An 18,830-nucleotide genomic window follows, 5' to 3' on the forward strand; every position below is an offset into this window, starting at 1 on the left:
CTGGATTGGGGACAAGTGAATAATGGCAACTGAAGAGAAAAGTGGGAGTTCTGCAGCAGAGTCTTATATAATAATTACAACCGCCACTTTTATTGTAAATGTTAATCCAGAATCAGAGAACCTTAACATCCAGGTAGCAGGAGGGTTTGGAGGAGGCAGCAGCCAGCTTTGTATCAATATACATTTTTATGAACGTATCAATTATTCTTATTTTTTTGCAATTCACTGGTGGATCCGGAACATAACCCTGGAAAAAAAGCGGGGATCTACCAGATTCATTGAAGTTCAGATCAGTGACAGCTTTGGATTTGTTTTTTTTAAAAGCATTTTATTTCATGTTATCCGTTTATGAGGACACGTGTTCTGTAAGCCTTCATCAGAAGTTATTTGGCAGCAGATGTAACTCCTGTTAAAGCATTTACAGTAGAAGGTAAGTTCATCACACAACAGGCATGCATGCACAGTGCAAGTGCATGACGTTGACCGAAGCTAATTATAGTGGCTCTAAAAAGTGGGACGTACAACCACACGTGTACAGCTGTGACCCTTCCTTGGACGAGATGTGATAAAATTCTGCTGTTTCAGTCACTCTCTCACTCACGCATGCACATGCATACACACTCATCATGGCTAACTGCTGCTAGACAGACCGCCCTCAAACATTGAATTATACTGATATGCATGATTTACTATTAAAAAGCACATTTAAAAAATAGAAAATGCATCCATATATTTTCCATCAATAGTTAAGAAATTAAACGAGGGGAATTATTAAAGCTGAAAAAATGGTCATGTGATAAAACCCCTACAGACTATACTGTATAACACATCCTTATACAAAAGAAAATAAATCTATTATGGTCATAAAAATAAGAGTATAGTGTAAATATATATTCATATTTATAATTTCCTAGCTGTATTTACAAGAATAGTGAATGGTGCTGCATGTGCCTTGGTAGTCTTTGCTCTAGATTTGGTCGATAAAGCACAACACTGTCTGGATCAACTAAACAAATAAAAAAGACCTGGCATGATCTGAGTCAGTTCTTGAGTTTCCTGTCCTTTTCTAACATCATGACAAACTCCTGAAAAAAGAAAGTGCCCCATAAACATAGCTTCTGCCGAGAACCGGGAATTGGCTGTGCTCTACAGTCCATGAGATCCAACAAGTTCTCTGAGGCGTCTCCAAGCTATCGTCTCATCGAGCAGCAGCAGTCCTTAGCTTCATCTCTGGGAATGTAGGGAATGAGTACACAACCCCATGAGGCAGTGAGCCGAGGAAATGTCAATGTTTGCCTGCATGCAGATGAGGTATCAGCGTTTCTTGATGGCTGCCCCGTTAGAATGGGGAGGGAGCTTTGGAAGGCAGGGCTCCTCTGCACCTGCGTCGTGGGAGAAGACAGAGTCCTCGCCAGAAGAGCAAGTGGAGCTGCGAGTGTCGGGGTAGTTGGGGGAGTATTGATCCAAGGGCACGGACAGCTCTAAATATTCCTGTACGTAGGACAAACAGGCATCATTTAGATACAATACAAACATGGCTGCTGCTTTCACCTGTAGTCAGCACAGACCTGGTTGGATGTCATAGCCAAACACCGGTCCAGGTCCTCTACTAGCTGCTTGAATGTGGGCCTGTGGGAGGGCACAGCATGCCAGCAGTCCCTCATCATCATGTACCTGCATAAAGGAAAATATGGGAGATTTCACCAAGATACTCCAGTGGTGACATTAGAACAACATTATATATTCAAAGACCATGCTATAAACTATCATCGTCTAATTTGCAGAACTGGCCATGACGCAAATTGGATAAATTGGAGCTTTTTGGTTTGCGTCAGAAGAAATGTGCGACATCTCAAGTTAGTTTATAAACCTTATTTCATAGCAGAACAGAACTTAATGACTTATGGGGTTGGTTTCGTTTCATGAAGCGGTAATTGAAAAAAAAAAAAATAATAATTCATGATGTATCTTGGGCTCCATCTAAGTGTGCGCTGATTTTAAAGATGATGCACACGTCATAGTACATCTAATATTTCACTATATTGTAGCGTACAGGGACATTGCTGCTGGAGTACCCAGCATTCCTTGCAAGTACTTTGTAAATAACAGTTACATTTCCGTGTTTGTCGTTGTTACCCACATAGAATGGATGGTCATCGTTGTTGTGTTAACTTACCTGTTACATGTTTTGCTGTTTATTTTTTGGTTTGCGTCATGACTAAGACTTCTGTTCTGTTTGATGGCCGTTTGTGTGGCCAAGCTTGTTGTTGGCTGTCGCTAGCAAATTGAAGAGCACCTTCCTTAAGCGAACTGAAGTACTTCTGACTATGCAGAGTTACAATTTCTACTACAAAGAATTGTAAATACAGGCTTCACAAGCTACACAGATAGTCCTATTGTATTGGGTTTGTGAGCGAGTGTGGCTAGATAGAGTCAAATCTAAATAAAAAAAAAAAGAAGGTAGTGCCTAATTTTCTGTGGCGGTCCAAATTTAATTGTGGCGGTCTGCCACAAATAAATGGCTATGGGAAACCCTGCTGGACTAGGACTTGATGAGTTGGTCAATATAAGCGATACCGAGTTGAACTGGTTTCACTGTATTAAAAAACAAATAGTCATCTACCACCACAATGTATCCTCACAGTAGGCTTGGTAGGTATGGGTTGGTGTGAGATTTCGGAGATATGATAACCTTGGGTAAAAATATCACGGTTTCACAATATTATAATTACAGCTCTAAAATGTGTTATTTTGAAAGATCTTTATTGAAAAGAGAAAAAAGTCAATTAAAAACAGTCATTTTTAAACCATATAATAGAACATGATGAAAGTGGAATTATTTTTAGCAAAAAAAAAACAACAACAAGCAAAATGCAAATAAATGCAATCAAGTGGCTCAAGAAGGTCACAACATAAAAAATAATAAATAAAAAAAATTCGGAATATTATTATTTATGTTATTATTTAATTTCATGTGCAGGTCACTGTTCCACAAACTTCAGTTTCCGGGTAATGTAATTATTGTTAGCAACTGAGACGTTGTTAAGTGGTTGTTGCGTGTTGTTCTGTGGCGAGTAAACTGTCTATACCACTTAACCTCGACTACTGTCTCGTTCTGAATCAGGTCTCCACATTTGGTGACCCTCGACGCGAGTAATACAGTATGTCGACCGACAATGGCGACAACAGCATGGCCGTACCAGCGCCGCTCAGTGCTAACGATGCAGCTAATGCTGGTGCTACCTATGCCTGACTTTTGGCAACACAGCACACGCCTATGGTTTCAACACATCACATCCCAGTTCCGACTGCGAGGAATAACACAGGACGTGACAAAGTATTTCCACGTAGTGGCCGCTCGGACCTCTACTTTCTCTCAAATCCTAGGAACAGTATGAGGGACAAATTTTGTGGTTTTGAAACCGGGACTTTTTCATACTGTGGTATACCTTGAAACCGGTAACCGGCCTGTGCCTACGGCACAGGGCAACTGTTTATATGAATCTGTAACATTTCAACAACACATTCAGGTTCCAATAATGTCAACTCAAAAGACACTTAGGACACTTACCTATATTTCAAGAATAAAAGTTTTCATTCCATAGTACTAGGTAGTATTACCAACATAATATACTAATGTAATCCAGATAAAACTGCCATATGATCTGCGCACATTTACATCTGGGAAGGACGACCATAAACCAAATGTATCTACTGGATTCCCCCAGTAGAAAACAATAATAACGTAATGTAATTAGATGTAAAGACAATTACACACAAACAGAGAACTTTTTAGTAGTGTGTAAACAAAAAGTGAAACAATCTGCAGTGCTGATTTACGTTTGCCTGTGCACATGTTAACTGTCAGAACCATTATCCTTTTGATTCTACTGGATGCTTCCACAGTTTCACACCTTTACCTGGATCTGCACAGAAATGCAATATCTTCTTCCTTGGCCCAATATTTAACTAAATAACTAAATCACTAAGAAGCTAACACACAATGCATTTAACATTGTTGCTAACTAACATCAGAACAGGTCAGAATGAGTCCTTACAGTTCATGAGTGCATGTGGAGGGTTTGTCCATGCGGTGACCTTCCTTCAGCAGCTTGAATAGCTCTTCCACGGGTACACCCGGGTAAGGAGAGCCTCCCAGGGTGAAGATTTCCCAAAGAAGCACCCCAAATGACCAGCTGCAGACACCACAAGGAACGGTCTGAGTTTTCGCCACACTCATCAAGATTTAGAAACAAAGCAATTTTATCATACTCACACATCACTTTGGTGTGTGTATATCCGATCAAACAGTGCTTCAGGAGCCATCCATTTGACTGGTAAGCGACCCTGTGGGGAAGTGTATGCAGCTTACAAGTTATTCTTGCTAATAATATTCAAAAGTATTTTCCCCAAAAATATTCCGCTACTTACGTTGGTCGTCTTCTTATAGTAATCGATGTGGTGTATGTCCCTTGCCAAACCAAAGTCAGCAATTTTCATCACATTGTCGTCAGTGACCAAAACATTACGAGCAGCAAGGTCTCTGTGGATGCACTGTACAGATAAAAATAAAGATGGTTATAAAAGAACAAACTCTTAGGGTTTGTTTTTAAGAGGCAATTAGTACAGGATATCAACTGTTTGTTTGTAATTTAAAAAGTTATTACTGAAGCAATAAGATACAGTATGATCATCAGATTTGTGTATGTACTCTGTGGCTATTAAAGTGTTTTAATCACATTGCATTTGTACATATCAGGTATCCTGTTGATAAAGTAGGTTATGTTAAAAAAGGCTCCTCCTCAAGAAAAGGCACAATGTGTATCATGATTCATTTAAACAGAATCGGACACGCAGACTGAGTGAAGCTACAGGATTATGTAAGGAAAACATTCACCGTCATGTCTGTCGATTCGTGGACGGCACAAAAAATTCATGGACACAGGGACGTGACAAGAAATCGAGCCCCGTCATGATGTACTTTATGCTCAAATGGAGGTGTGTTAATCCAGTCACAATTCAGCATTCCCGGTACCGTCAATTCTCGTCAAAAAAACAATTTTTACATTTTTTTTCCCCACAGAAAACATATCTCATTTCCACTGAGTCAGAAATAATTTATAAAGATGTGATAATACAAGTAAAATGTACCACATACATGTACCACTGTTTAAAAAGCCCGCAATTTTTACATGTTTATGTCTTTATGCTACACTGATCATCTGTTTTCAACAGTTGAGATTCGTTTGGCAGCCCTTGACTGCACCATTGTTGCAGTGAGACGCTCAAGTGAAACTTATACTGTATACCATCTTACTGTACATTGTCATTCATTAGTAGTGAGTACCTATAAAATTTAATACTTTAGAATGAGTGTGTGAGGCATATTGAAGAGAGACGGAGGGCGGGTTCTGCAGCTGAATCAAATAATTGCAAATGTTGAACTGAAATCGGAGGAGCATGTCAACATCAAGCTAGCGGGAGGGTTTGGAAGGGGAAGGGGAGGGGGAGAGAGTCGTGAGTCAAAAATAGACCTTTTGATGGGATATTAGCCATTCGCAGGTGGTCATGAAAAATAACCCCTGCAAAAAGCAGGGATCAACGGTACTCCTCATTTTGTAATAATTTCCACACATTTAGCTATTCATTTTCTTTTGCCTCCCTGTGCATGCATGTGTGGGTTTTCTCCAGGTACTCCGGTTTCCTCCCACATTCCAAAAACATGCATGTTAGGTTAATTGGAGACTCTAAATTGTCCATAGGTATGAATGTGAGTGAATGATGGTTTGTCTATATGTGCCCTGCGATTGGCTGGCGACCAGTCCAGGGTGTACCCCGCCTCTTGCCAAAAGTCAGCTGGGATAGGCTCCAGCATAACCCCACAACCCTAATGAGGAGAAGCGGCATAGAAAATGGATGGATGGATTTTCTTTTGCATTAAATTTGTTAAATTGTAAAGACACTTTGTGGACATCCTGTATTTCCAACCGTTTTTTTTTTTTTTTTAACCTTTTAGCTGGGTAAGTTTTCTATTCTAATACTATTCCATTTAAAAGAGAAAAATAGAGGTCTGGTTGTGCTCATATTACCTTCTTGGAAGCCAGGTACTCCATGCCTCGGGCCACTTGGTAGGCACAGGACACCAGGTCTTTGATCGACATGTTCTCTACAGGAACTTGGTCCGGGTTGTAACAGTACTCCATGCCTGGAGGGCGTCGTGCACGCAAATACTCTCTTAAGTTGCCTTTGGACGCATACTCCACAATCACATACAAAGGACCTAGAAGCAAATGGACATAATGATGGTTGGAATACTCAATTCAGTTTTTTTTCCATGACATGAACAAAGTTATCTACAAAACACCATCTTACTCAGCTAACTTAAATATCTACCCACTAAACTGAATCGATTTATCAATATTTACATCAATAATGATTACATTCCTGCCAATGATATTCTAGATTCCAAGGAAGCCGATGACAAAGGCTTATACACTTTTGAAGGGGGAATAAAAACTATGACGTCATTAAATACATGCTGTTACTCAAGGAATACTTAAAATGTCAGAACAGCTTATAACTACAGCTTGTGAGAGGTGGGGGCTCTTACCATCCTGTGTACATGCTCCCAACAGATTTATGATGTTCTTGTGTTTCCCAATGATCTTCATCATCTCCATCTCTGAAATCAGGTCTGACAGGTCTTTCTCCGTGGCATCAGCTGAAGGATATCGCAAATAAATTATATTAGGAGACCTAAAATTCTCAGAACCAAGCATACACGTGAATCAATTAAGCACAGCAACAGCCATTGACTGGTTTTCATAAGTATATGGAGGTCTTCCCTGTGCTGACCAGCACTGTTCTTAGACTTGATCTCCGTTTCTACAGTACAGTCGTCCGTCGTAATATCAAGGTTCGATGATCTCTCCCTCCCTATATCACGTTTTTTTCATAAATGAATGAATTTATAAATGATGCTGTTTTGTAGCAGACTATTGTCTATTGTTAGTCAAAACATAATGAAATACAAGTGGCGGCAGTAATGACACAAGACATTGCCTTACATTACATTACCTTAAAACTGCATGAAGTCAGCCATGGCATGTCCGACAAAAAAAAGTTTTCCTCTCATTCCATGTGGAAGTGGTAAGTTTTTGGCTTCTTGAGTTTAGAAGAAATAAATTTGAGGCTAACTGGTTAGCTCGCTATCATGCTAGCTAGCGGCTATCTCAAATCCCTGCAGCATAAGAGTTGCGCAATGTGATGTAAACAATGAATAATAGGAGTGTAAAGGTGACTTATAGGCGTGTTATTTCATGCCTACAGGGCCTTAATAATGTTACAAACCGTATTTAGAAAGTCATAAACAGGTTTTCTATGCTCTACAGTAACTACAAAAATATTCCATTAATTAACATCGAATCCTATATCGCGGAAATTCATTTATCGTGGTCGGGTCTGGAACCACTTAACCGCTATACACGAGGGACGACTGTAGAGCATTTCCTACATTAGCCATTACCAACATGTGGGCCGTGGGCCAAATTCAGCCTGCAAGGCCCACAATATTGCACTTAAACATGAAATGAAATTTGCTCTGCTATAGCATGCTCTTTACAGCCCCCATCTGAATAAGCTTGAGAGCGCCACCATTAGCCTGCAGGTGGTCATCAAAACAGCTGGTTTTAGTAATTAAGCCAAATAAATACACTAGTGCAAAAACATAGCATGTGTAGTAAACAAATGAAAATACACAGAAAACCTATTCAGTCTACAATTAATACTGTACTACTATGAATAAAATCGATAGCAGCAATCAAATTGATAGATTAAAAACTTTTACTGGTCAATTATTTGAAAATAAATGGCATGCATTGCAAAATATGACCCACTATTGCACAACCATTTGTATTGTTTTAAACCTGGATTATGCATAGTCACTAGCCACTCCCTCCAACACTGTCTCGATTATTTTTAAGTTGGGCTGTACGCTTCTAAGCAATCCGTATATACACAGGGAATAATGTACTACAAGCCAACCAATCACAGCCTTGGAGTGGTAGGGGCGAGTGTGAATCAAAAATGGAAATTTTTCTGGGCATATCAATTACTCGTGGATTTTCACCATTTGCTGGTGGGTTCGGGATAGTACAGATCAAGTGTAATCCAAGGCCTATAAGAGAAAACTGACTTACACTTTAACATTTTGACTGCAACTTTGGTCACACGGTTTGGCTTCTCCTTGTCAAGACCCAGCGCCTCTCCCATCACGACCTGACCAAAGCAGCCTTCGCCCAGAGGCTTCCCCAAAACAAGTCTGTAAGCAAAGCAGGAAAATAATGGTAAATGTAATCACTGTAATACATGAGTATGTTTAGACAGTATGATTTTATTTGGTGACTTGGCTTGTCCAACACAGGAACAGCCTGGAGATCGGGAAGACCTGGGTTCGATGCTCCCTTGGGCATTTCTGTGTGGAGTTTGCATGTTCTCCCCGTGTGCGCGTGGGTTTTGTCCGAGTACTCCGGCTTCCTCCCACATTCCAAAAACATGCAGGTGAGGTTAATTGGCGACTCTAAATTGTCCATAGGTATGAATGTGAGTGTGAATGGTTGTTTGTCTATATGTGCCCTGCGATTGGCTGGCGACCAGTCCAGGATGTACCCCGCCTGTCGCCCAAAGTCAGCTGGTATAGGCTCCAGCATGCTCCCGCGACCATAAAGAGGAAGAAGCGGTATAGAAAATGGATGGATGGATGGATGGATGGACTTGACTTGTCCATCTGATTTAAAGGTTATCCCAAACAGGATTTTTCCAGGTTCCAAAATGTTGAACGCTGCGAGGAAGTTGAGCAATTGAATTAGAAAGTTAGTGTTTTGATAAAGGTGGTGTAGTGCTGTAATGTCATACAAGGGGGAGGGCTCCTGCTGCTGCAGTCCTGTGTTGCCTTGCGATAGATCTGTGTCTGTTCAACTAAATTTATTATAATAATTACGGATGTCCGATAATTAATAAACCAATCTTCTTAAGCCAAATAATATTAAGATATTATTAAGCCAATATCGAAGATCCATAATAATAATGTAATTTGTATTTGTTCTAAGTCAAAAATATATTGTCAATGAACATGTTATAGGCTCAACAGGTCTTAACTGTTGACATTTTACCAACTATAGGTCCTCCTAAATGCCACTAGTATAGCCACTATAGCCACTACCATAGCATTTCAAATACCTTCACACAAATGCATTCAGTCATACGACCATGCATACTGTACATTCATTTTGCCAACATTTTACAATTCGAAACACAAAGTAATACTGTTATACTTTAGATCTGTTTCGCTTTTCAACAGTGTCTCGACTTGGTTTAGCCTTAGACCTTGATGTTAAAGGTTCGGGTGGGCTGTCAGACTCGTCTCTCAAGCTGAGACGGGTGAAGTTGCCGGTTTTCGTCACACGTAGAAATCATAGAGGGATATTTTATAAGGGTGCTCCGATCGATCGGCCACCGATTAGTATCGGCCATTGATTAGTATCGGCCGATTTCTGTGAAAAAGCACGGTGCAGATACTTGCTTTATAACGCCGATCACCTTCGCCAATCAACTCTGCCCCATTGCGGCATCCAGCCTATGACGACCATCTCCCGCCCACTTTCCCTTCACAAAGCCAAAAAAAGCACGTCTGCCGTGTGGGACTTCCTGTCGTTGCGAGAGTGATATAAGTTTTGCACCCTGCAAAACATGCCACGAAAAATATCTCGCCAGAGTGGCGCCTTAAATAGCTTTAGTTTAGTGAGGCGTTTGGGCAGGTGAGGCAGGGTGTGGTGAGTTTTCACGGCTCGCGATGTGATCAGCGGTCGGGGGGCGGCTAACGCGGGACAGGTCTAAGGCGTTTTAAACTATTGTAATGTTTACAAAGAAAAAAAAACAATATTCCGACAGGCTGCCAACTGGAAGTCTTACTGTAATGACGTCATAGCTCAAGGGGCTACAGAGCACAGAGGCTGTCCTTAAAGTTTATTATCTTGAAAATAATTCACTTCCGTCTATGAAATTTATATTTATTTTCTGCAAAAAAATGTGTGCTATTTCCTAATTTTATGTGTGTTTGACAATTTGGGATGACCTTTAAGGCAGTGACAAATGCCCAATTTCCATTTAGAACATGCTAAATTTCAAGACTCTTTCCTATTAAAAGTCCGAAAAAGCTGTGCCGTACCAATAAAATAAAAAAAACAATACAAAACACAGTAAAGTGGCTGATGATCCTTGTTTAAAGTTTTGGTTTTTAGAACATACCGATCTCGTGGAAGCTCCCAGCGGGGATCTTGGGGGAGCTCATACTCAGACACCCCTGACAACATTGGGGACCCACTGGAAGATAGGCGGGAAGGTCTGACCAACATCACACCAGAGTGAATAGAGGAACTCGAGTCCACAGACACCTGCAGTAAAGAAACCTGACATTACTCCCCTCATAGTGAAACAGACACTAATTGCATAAGCTAATTCAGTCAAGAGAAAACCAACCACTATAACAACCACTAGGTTTACAATATTCAAGACTATACCTACCTGATAAGAGTTGAGCTCTTGACAATCTCTATGGAAGCATGCTTTTTATAAAATTATGGGGTCAACATACACTCATACACATGTCAGCAAAAGGGGTATTGAGAGAGAAAGGAGTAGAAAAGGTAATATATTCCAAACCCCTTATCTACTTTCTGTTACCTGTCTGCGTAGAGGGATGCTTTTGGCCAGCTTGTGGACAGCCTGCTGACTGCTGAAGTCACTCTTCTTGGAGGAGGTGCGTATCTTGACAATAATTACGATGGCAATCATGACAGCGATGAAGAAGAAGCCCACACAGTAGATGACCACCTCTAGGTAGGTGTGGTTGGCCGCAGGGTAATGTGGGACAGCTAGAAGGAGTGGGGAGCATTGGCATGGGTTGCATCAATTGTTATGAATTAACTATACATATAGACGCATGACAAACCACACTCATGCTCACAAGCACCCATTCGTCCACACCTTGTACACAAACACACACATTCAAGCTACACTGTCTAAAAACCACACCCTTTGACACGTGTGGGTGCAAAAAACACAATGATATTTAGTTGGGAAAAGGCCAATAGGTTAAAGGTTAACTTAAAATTGACAATTAAAATTAACCTTGAGAGCGGCTATAGGAGTGCTAAGGATATGGTTTTTATACACAACACTTCACACACACCATGCTTCCTAAGTAATCATTTATATTTTAAAAATACTTTAGTTCCCAGTAAATGGGGCTCAATTACTTGGGTGTAATGTCAAAATGTTATGTGTTGTTGTGGGTGATGCATGAATATCATTCTTTAAGAAAAAGCCAATAACCACGAACGTATGTGGTACATAGAGTTTAATGTGGAAAGTAAAGTAAATCAGATGTTGTTTTTATCCTCCCATACACTAGGCCCAACTTGAGTAACTTACCCAATAGTTGGTTATTCAAGACACCACATTTATCAAAACGGCACATGTTGGCTTGGGATGCGATTGTGTAGTGGCTTTAAGATATTACATTGTTCTATGTGTGTTTCTTCTAGGTTTTGGTCATTACTGAGTCAAATAAATTGTGTACAGTGGAACCCCGCAAATTTGTGATTCAGCATTCACAGCCCTGCAAATAAGACAATTTCTGTTAAAACAAAACTAATATATTTTATTATTAATATATAATAATAACACACATTTGAAATTTTTAAAATTATATTAAAAAACATTTTTTAAATCGCACAGAAAACTCATCTCATTCACTCTAAGTCGGTAATCATTTATAAGTGCCTCAAAATTTCACTTCCCCCCCCCCGATATCTTTATTTTGTTTCTCAGAAAATATGCCATTTTTTGGCAGAAAACATCAAATTCACCCTAAGTCGGTAATAATTCATAAATGTGTGATAATACAGTAAAAATGTAAACCATACAAGTACCACTTTTAGAAAGCCCACAGTTTTTACATGTTTATGTCTCTTTATGCTTCATTGATAATTTTTTTTCGTCAAGCGTTGAGATTTCGCATTTTTTGGTGGTCTTTGACTGTACCATAGTTGCTGTGTAAAGCATAAGTCAAACTTGTAGTGTATATAACAATTTGTTCTCAAAATTTGCAGTGATGTGAACACAAGTTAATAAAGGATCGTGAACTGCTACTGGAATTACAACAGGCAAGCAGTGTGGATTATGTAGACGCGGCTTGAAGAAACGCCCCAGCGGGGGTGCCTCATAAAGCTAGCTGCTTCAGAGTAAGGTTGAGGCGGCCCTGCAACAGACGGTCGTTGCTCTAGCCCGTGACCCCAAATGATCTGTTCTATCGATGGTCATTATCATTCATTAATGGTGAGTACCTACACATTTTATACTTTAAATGTGTTTGATTGCGTGAGGCATATTTAGGGCTTAAACCTGGATTTGCAGTTAGGTTGTTAGCTTCCATCACTAGTGAACAATGGCAATTAAAGACAGCGGGTTCTGGTGTTTAATCTAATCTAATAATTACAATAGTCACTTTTATTGCCAATTGAGCAGAATCGAAAGAGAACATCAAGCTAGCAGAAGAGTTGGAGGGGTAGAAGTTAAAACAATTACTTCTGCATTTGCGCCATTCACTGGTAGGCATAAAACGTAACTCCTGCAAAAAGTGGTGATGTACTATAGGCTTGTCCCTGCAATCTCATGGTAAATCATGTTAAATAAAATGTATGTCTATGTCCAACATGTCATGCTACTTATTATACTTCCACCCATGTGATATACTGTGCATCCCAAACCAAATGTGCTTCTACACCCGTCACCAGCAATACACAAGTGAGCTGCACTTAAGTGAAGAGGCTGACTGACAAACAACTTGATAATTGGACAAATGCCCATTCCTCCACAGAGGAATGAGACACACAAAGTACAGAGGGCCAATTATCAAAGCTAGCCGCTACTCTCACAACAGGAAATGACATGAGGAATACATGTCATTTGAAGCGTTTGTCAAAGGACATCAGCTTTACACCGAATGAAATGAAAACATCAATTAAAGAGCAGAATGGTTCAGACAGTTCAAAGTGAAATCTGACCAGAACTGCCAAACGATCCTTTTTAAAATCTTAAATTTAACCTGGATGAGGCCAATAGGAATTATTCGTTGCCTTTTTATCTTTTTTTTCCCCATTTAATTCTTATGGAAGGCTAGGTTTGAGGCAGCTTGTGACTTGTTTGGCATTCTTAAACTTCATGTAAGCACAGCATGGCATACAATGAAGAAGGAGCCATGCTGAGAGAAGGGAAGTTAAGAACAACAACCTGTCTTAGCTTCTGCTCACATTTTCCGAGAGAATTTCATTAGTTTGAAATTCTGACAAATGTGAAGGCAGATAGCCAGACTGTTGTAAAGAACAAGACAGGAATTCAGGGAGAGAGCGAGAGACAGAACCACTGATACCTTCAAAAACTGTCAACCATGCAGAGTGATGAGAGAACCCGATAGAATTGCCCGCCAAGCAGGTATACTCCCCAGCGTCATCAAAAGACACATTTCTCAGTTGCAGGACTTCCATTTCCTTGTCCGTGGTATTAAGGCCCGCGGTCTAGAAAATAAAGGAAGCAGACCCAACAAGAGGCCCAATAGAGAGATAGGAACCATGAGTAAAGAAGGGAAAAGCGAGAGAGGAGAGTTTTCCTCCTCCTCCAACACCATTTGCCCACCAAAAATTACAACTGAGAGCCACAGCCAAGGACTTGTCAAGGAGAGCCCCCACCCGGCCTACTATCTGTTAGTTGTGGAGCTAGTTAGGCTGGATCTGTCTGACTGAACACCGCATTGGGCCATCCCGTCACCATGTCGAATACCTCAGTCTCATCTCTACATGCAAGAGATGAGCAACATGGAAAACTCCACAGCAGAACAGGTCACACTCACACTTGGACACAGCTCACATTCCTTTCTGTGGACCGTGAGCATTAAACAAACAGCAGGAGGTTGGTGAAAGATGAGGATAGCTGGGGAAAAACAAAGGGAGTCCAGACACAGTGTGTCAAGAGAGCATAAGCGCTGTGAAGGGCAAGGGAGCGAGCTTAATGAAAGAAGATGGCACTGTGGCCGAAAGAAGAATAGCAAAGCAAAGGAAAGAGTGAGAATTGAGCACAGGTCCAATGTAAACCTGAGACTAAACACTTTCAACTGTTCCGCTGGGAATTTTCCATAGCGTCATTTACAGTCAGGAGCACTGAGGCAGGAGAGAGGGAGGGAGAAAATGGAGGGAGGCAGGGAGGAGAGAAACAGCTGAGGTTGTCTCCAGTTATACAGCCCTAGTTTTTCCAGGTGGTCTTAGAAGTGCCTCCACTGTGTTGTCCTGTACAGCTGCAGTGATGTTTACCTGTGGGCTCAAATCTGGTGACAGTCAGCCAGGCCGACTGATTGGCCTCCCCTATATAATTGGACACTTTACATATATACTCTCCACTGTCCTCCTCTGTCACATTGTAGAGGGTCAGCAACTGAGCATCCGAACTATTGACCCCAGAATGCTGGAAATAAAAAAACGTTATGTGCAGCTCAAACAAAGTAGTTGCACCACACAACACTCAATATTTTGGCAAAATCACTTTTTGATTTGCATTGTTTGAGATCCGTTACATTCACTTTTATTAACATTTCAGCTACTGGAGCAAAATACAGTGGTACTTCAATTTTCGCAAGTTGCACTTTTTTTAATAGTTTGGCTGGTTCTGCGACTTATGGTGAGGTGCAAACTATATACAGCAGGGGTCACCAACGTTGTTTCTTGCAAGAGCTACTTTTAGAAAATGAAAATGGCCACGAGCTACTCATTTTTGTAGAAATGATTTTCATACCTTATTTCAACCCAAACAGATCAAATATGCTTGTTTTACCAAAACATTCACAAAATGCTGGTATCCACAACTCACATTTTATGTTTCAGAATACTTTTCTTTCTAGTGTTCTCACATTATTAACTGAAAACCTGAATGAAAAGCAGGCTGCGGGCACCTCATGTGGTCGTGGAGTCGTGGGGGGCTAACTGGTGCCTGCAGGCACCACGTTGGTGACATGTGCTGCCTTTACCGGTAATTTAAAGTGGGTGAGGAGTGTTTTTTGGCTACACCCAGTGGCCGCAATATTTCACTGAGTTGAGCATGTGACACAGTTAGGCACACAAATTGAATGATACCGAGTATACCGGACGTATGCTATAGACTGTACAAATACCGGAGTAGAATTTTCATCAAAAAAACAAATCATATGAAAACTGGGGTGTTTAAAAATTGAGGTTTTACTGTATATGCCATAACAGCAATCTGTCTGATTATATGAAAACCAATCACATTGACGTCCTACCTTTAGAACACGGACAAACGGTAAGCCGTCTGGACCAACACGACTCCCGTTGACCTCGATGTGTTTCAACCACTGAATGTGAGGCTGAGGATCGCTAAACACTTTGCACTCAAACTCCACATCACTGCCCACCACTGCAGTGCGATTAGCGGGTAAGCCAGCCTGCAGGATTGGCCTGTGTGGAGAGCGCTCTGTAACACAACCAAAACATAAAATGCATGTTTTGTGTAAGTGTGGTGCAAAAAGGTGCAACATTCACAAAAAAAAAATGTAGTACAGGAAAGGGAAGCAGCCAATTAAAGACAAAATTTTAACATTGTGCAAAATTAACTTGACAGGTTATAAGTTAAAACACAATTTTTGCTCCCTGAAGTAATATGACTTCTTGTCAGGGTTATGATCCCTACTGAGGTCCCACCATGCCCTGGAGACACAGACATGGGGGAATTAGATTTATAACACCAGCGTGCAAGCGTGTCAGGGCAGGACTCAGTTGCCTGTGTGTGTGGAACTCAAGCCATGTATACCAATGATTTAGTATGCTGTTAACCAGGATATATACAACCATACTAAAAATAACTCAATGTGTGCTTTTTAGATCATAAACATTCTCACATAAACCAGCTTTTAATAATGACTGCATAGCATAACAGTCGACACAATGGTGTTACAAATTAGAGGGAATGGATTGTGTGTGACTGCCTTTAATGGAATCACTTGTAAAGCAATGCATTGATTGACTGGAATTGCAGTTGGAAAAAAAAATAGATGAAAATTCCCTTGGCGTTCTAGTGAAAGTCATCACTTACCGACAACGTCCAACTGGTAGGTATGATTGATGCTCCCATACTGGTTTTCTACCACACAGGTATAGTTTCCCTTGTCTGAGGGCACCACAGATTCCATGATGATGGTCCACACATGGTCGCGAACCTGAGCATTGGAAAACAGTGGCTGGTATAAAAAAAAAACACTGCACCCATAAACAACCTCATAAACATTCTATTCATAGGAAATCTTCTCATCAAGTGACAGTGTAGTCATGCCAGATCTTTCAGAGATAGTTGTCCACGGCCGCATAAAGTAGATGTATAGGTATTTTGTTGAGTCTAGCTGCCTCACCATAAAAAAAGAAACTATAAGGACTCGGAATGTTTTGGCTTCGCATTTCTTTACTGGTGTACCAATTAAGACAAAACAAGACCTCATTCATTTTCGTACATGTGCTTTCTGTGAATATGAATGGTTCACTGAAACTGAGGCTAACAAGGTAGATGAAGTGGAATGTGACAATAACAAGGTCCAGGGCTATTCTCACTTCCTGTTGCCAACATATATTTTATGCAGAAGATCTTTGTTCTACCCACAAGAAAATTGGGTACATGTTTCATATATATCTGCAGCAGCCCGTCTTATTAGCACCACCAGATGACTGGTTCTTTTCTTCAAGACATGTTATAATTTTTCTTCCATAAATCTGCCCAGACCAGCACTTTGTGATTAGCCAACAAACCTCTAAGGCAATGGCAACATCAAACATGCATGTACAGAGAAAGAGCCATACGGTTTCCCTCATTTAACTAAAACATGAGGGACTCAAACTGCCTGCTGCCAGATGTGTTGTGCTTGGCTTCATACATGTGGTCTACATTATTCCCTTCTTCCTGCACGTCTCTATGCAGTACAGTATATGAACAATAGAACCCTGGCCATAAAAGCAAGAGTGGGAGAGATGAGAGGCATCCCGAGCCGCCAAAGCAGACCTTTGCACCGTGACTGAAAATACAGCAGCCAGATGGTAAAGTGTGCTTGCTGCCTGGGTGCTGTGGGCTGGGCAAAGAAGGAGGGAACAGGCAGCTGAGAGGAAACTCCTAAATGTGTCCCAGCTGGGAAGGAAGAAGACTTGGGTTGCATAAGACAAGGCTGAACTAGCCCACACCTTGATGGACATAGCAGACATACAGGGAGAGGGGGTTGTTTCTTTGTCTCAAAATGTGCAAACATATGCACCACGACTGCAATACTGGATCTTTAGTCATGGGCGGTTCATGTCTGATGGCAAAAAACCCAGTAGCATTTAAAAACAAAAATGTTAATGATTAATGATCCTTAAAATCAAAAACTGATTTTTTTAAAGCCTTGCAAAACTGCCTCCAACATGTAAAAAAATTACTTGAACTGAACTGAGATTGTGTCTTTTGGGGACACAGACAACTAGTGACAGCAGTGCTCGAGGCCCCCTAGGCAAGGCCCCCACCCTTGTGTTAAATACCTATGTGTTTTATTAACAGCTCTTTTAAATTTAACACACAAATCAGCTCAGGGAAGAAAGCTCAGAATCCTTGCTAAAGGGAAGCTATACGCTTTTGCATATGCCCATTTCCTCACAATTGGGCTACTGTAACTCCCTTTATTTTGCCCTTGACCAGTCTTCTATTCACAAACTACCATTGATCCAAAATGCAATTCCTCGCCTGCTCATGGGGAAAAAGCGACCACATTACCACTGTGCTTGCATCACTTCAGTGGCTGCACTTCGTTTTTAGTGTTCAGTTCAAGATTTTGTTGCTTGTTTTATAATGCCGAAATGGGCTGTCTCGCCTTTATTTATCAGAATGTCAAAATTTAACAGAATTGTTGTCTTTGCACATTCCTGTTACAACACTGAGGTCATGTGACCAGTCTGTCTGCATTGTCCCAGGCCCAGACTAAAAACCAAAGGAGAAAAATGCCTGTGAATATTCTCATTCATCCAGGTCATTGTATTTTCAGGCAATTCAACTGATCGTAGCTGGACTGTTCAGGTTGTCTTAGAAGACGTTTTGCCTCTCATCCGAGCAGGCTTCATCAGTTCATGTTCAAAGGAGACTAAGCATTTGCAGTTGCAGACCCCAAACAACTCTCTCTCGGCAATTAAAACTGCTACATCTGTTGAGTGTTTTATATCAGCATTTAAAATGCACCTTTGTGCACTGGCTTTAGTAGTTTATTAGTGTTTAAATATTTTATTTGCTTTTATACCTCCATCCATCCATCTTCTACCGCTTATCCGAGATGGGGTCGCGGGGGTAGCAGCCTAAGCAGGGAGGCCCAGATTTTCCTCTCCACGGCCACTTTGTCCAGCTCCTCCCGACGGATTCCGAGGCGTTCCCAGGCCAGTTGGGAGACAGTCTCTCTAACGTGTCCTGGGTCTTCCCCGAGGCCTTCTACCGGTCGGACTTGCCCTGAACACCTCCCCAGGGAGGCGTCCGGGAGGCATCCCGACCAGATGCCCAAGCCACCGTATCTGGCTCCTCTTAATGCGAAGGAGTATCTGTTCTACTCCGAGTCTCTCCCGGATGACAGTGCTTCTCACCTTATCTCTAAGGGAGAGTCCAGCCACACTACAGAGAAAACTCATTTCGGCCGCTTGTACCCGCGATCT

At 41.1% G+C, this 18,830-nt stretch overlaps 1 protein-coding gene across 4 annotated transcripts in view; it reads right to left on the reverse strand.

Annotated features, from left to right (window-relative positions):
• Nucleotides 1-291: 291 nt before the first annotated feature.
• The window catches only part of fgfr1a (fibroblast growth factor receptor 1a), a 40,728-nt gene continuing 22,189 nt past the window's right edge, over nucleotides 292-18,830 (reverse strand). The window contains exons 6-18 of one of the 4 annotated variants that reach the window (XM_054773364.1): nucleotides 16,216-16,339; nucleotides 15,407-15,597; nucleotides 13,490-13,634; nucleotides 10,734-10,931; nucleotides 10,306-10,450; nucleotides 8,199-8,320; nucleotides 6,611-6,721; nucleotides 6,090-6,280; nucleotides 4,432-4,554; nucleotides 4,277-4,347; nucleotides 4,059-4,196; nucleotides 1,569-1,674; nucleotides 292-1,491 (exon numbers count right to left, since the gene is read on the reverse strand). In XM_054773364.1, coding sequence (XP_054629339.1) covers nucleotides 1,315-1,491; nucleotides 1,569-1,674; nucleotides 4,059-4,196; nucleotides 4,277-4,347; nucleotides 4,432-4,554; nucleotides 6,090-6,280; nucleotides 6,611-6,721; nucleotides 8,199-8,320; nucleotides 10,306-10,450; nucleotides 10,734-10,931; nucleotides 13,490-13,634; nucleotides 15,407-15,597; nucleotides 16,216-16,339 — 1,842 coding nt within the window. In that variant the 3' untranslated portion in view covers nucleotides 292-1,314. Of the gene's footprint in view, nucleotides 1,492-1,568; nucleotides 1,675-4,058; nucleotides 4,197-4,276; nucleotides 4,348-4,431; nucleotides 4,555-6,089; nucleotides 6,281-6,610; nucleotides 6,722-8,198; nucleotides 8,321-10,305; nucleotides 10,452-10,733; nucleotides 10,932-13,489; nucleotides 13,635-14,423; nucleotides 14,575-15,406; nucleotides 15,598-16,215; nucleotides 16,340-18,830 lie in introns of all 4 variants that reach the window. The other 3 variants (XM_054773363.1, XM_054773362.1, XM_054773365.1) reach the window with 3 other exon arrangements.

The sequence above is a fragment of the Dunckerocampus dactyliophorus genome, chromosome 4, assembly GCF_027744805.1.
Source record: "Dunckerocampus dactyliophorus isolate RoL2022-P2 chromosome 4, RoL_Ddac_1.1, whole genome shotgun sequence".
In the NCBI taxonomy this organism is placed as follows: Eukaryota; Metazoa; Chordata; class Actinopteri; order Syngnathiformes; family Syngnathidae; genus Dunckerocampus; species Dunckerocampus dactyliophorus.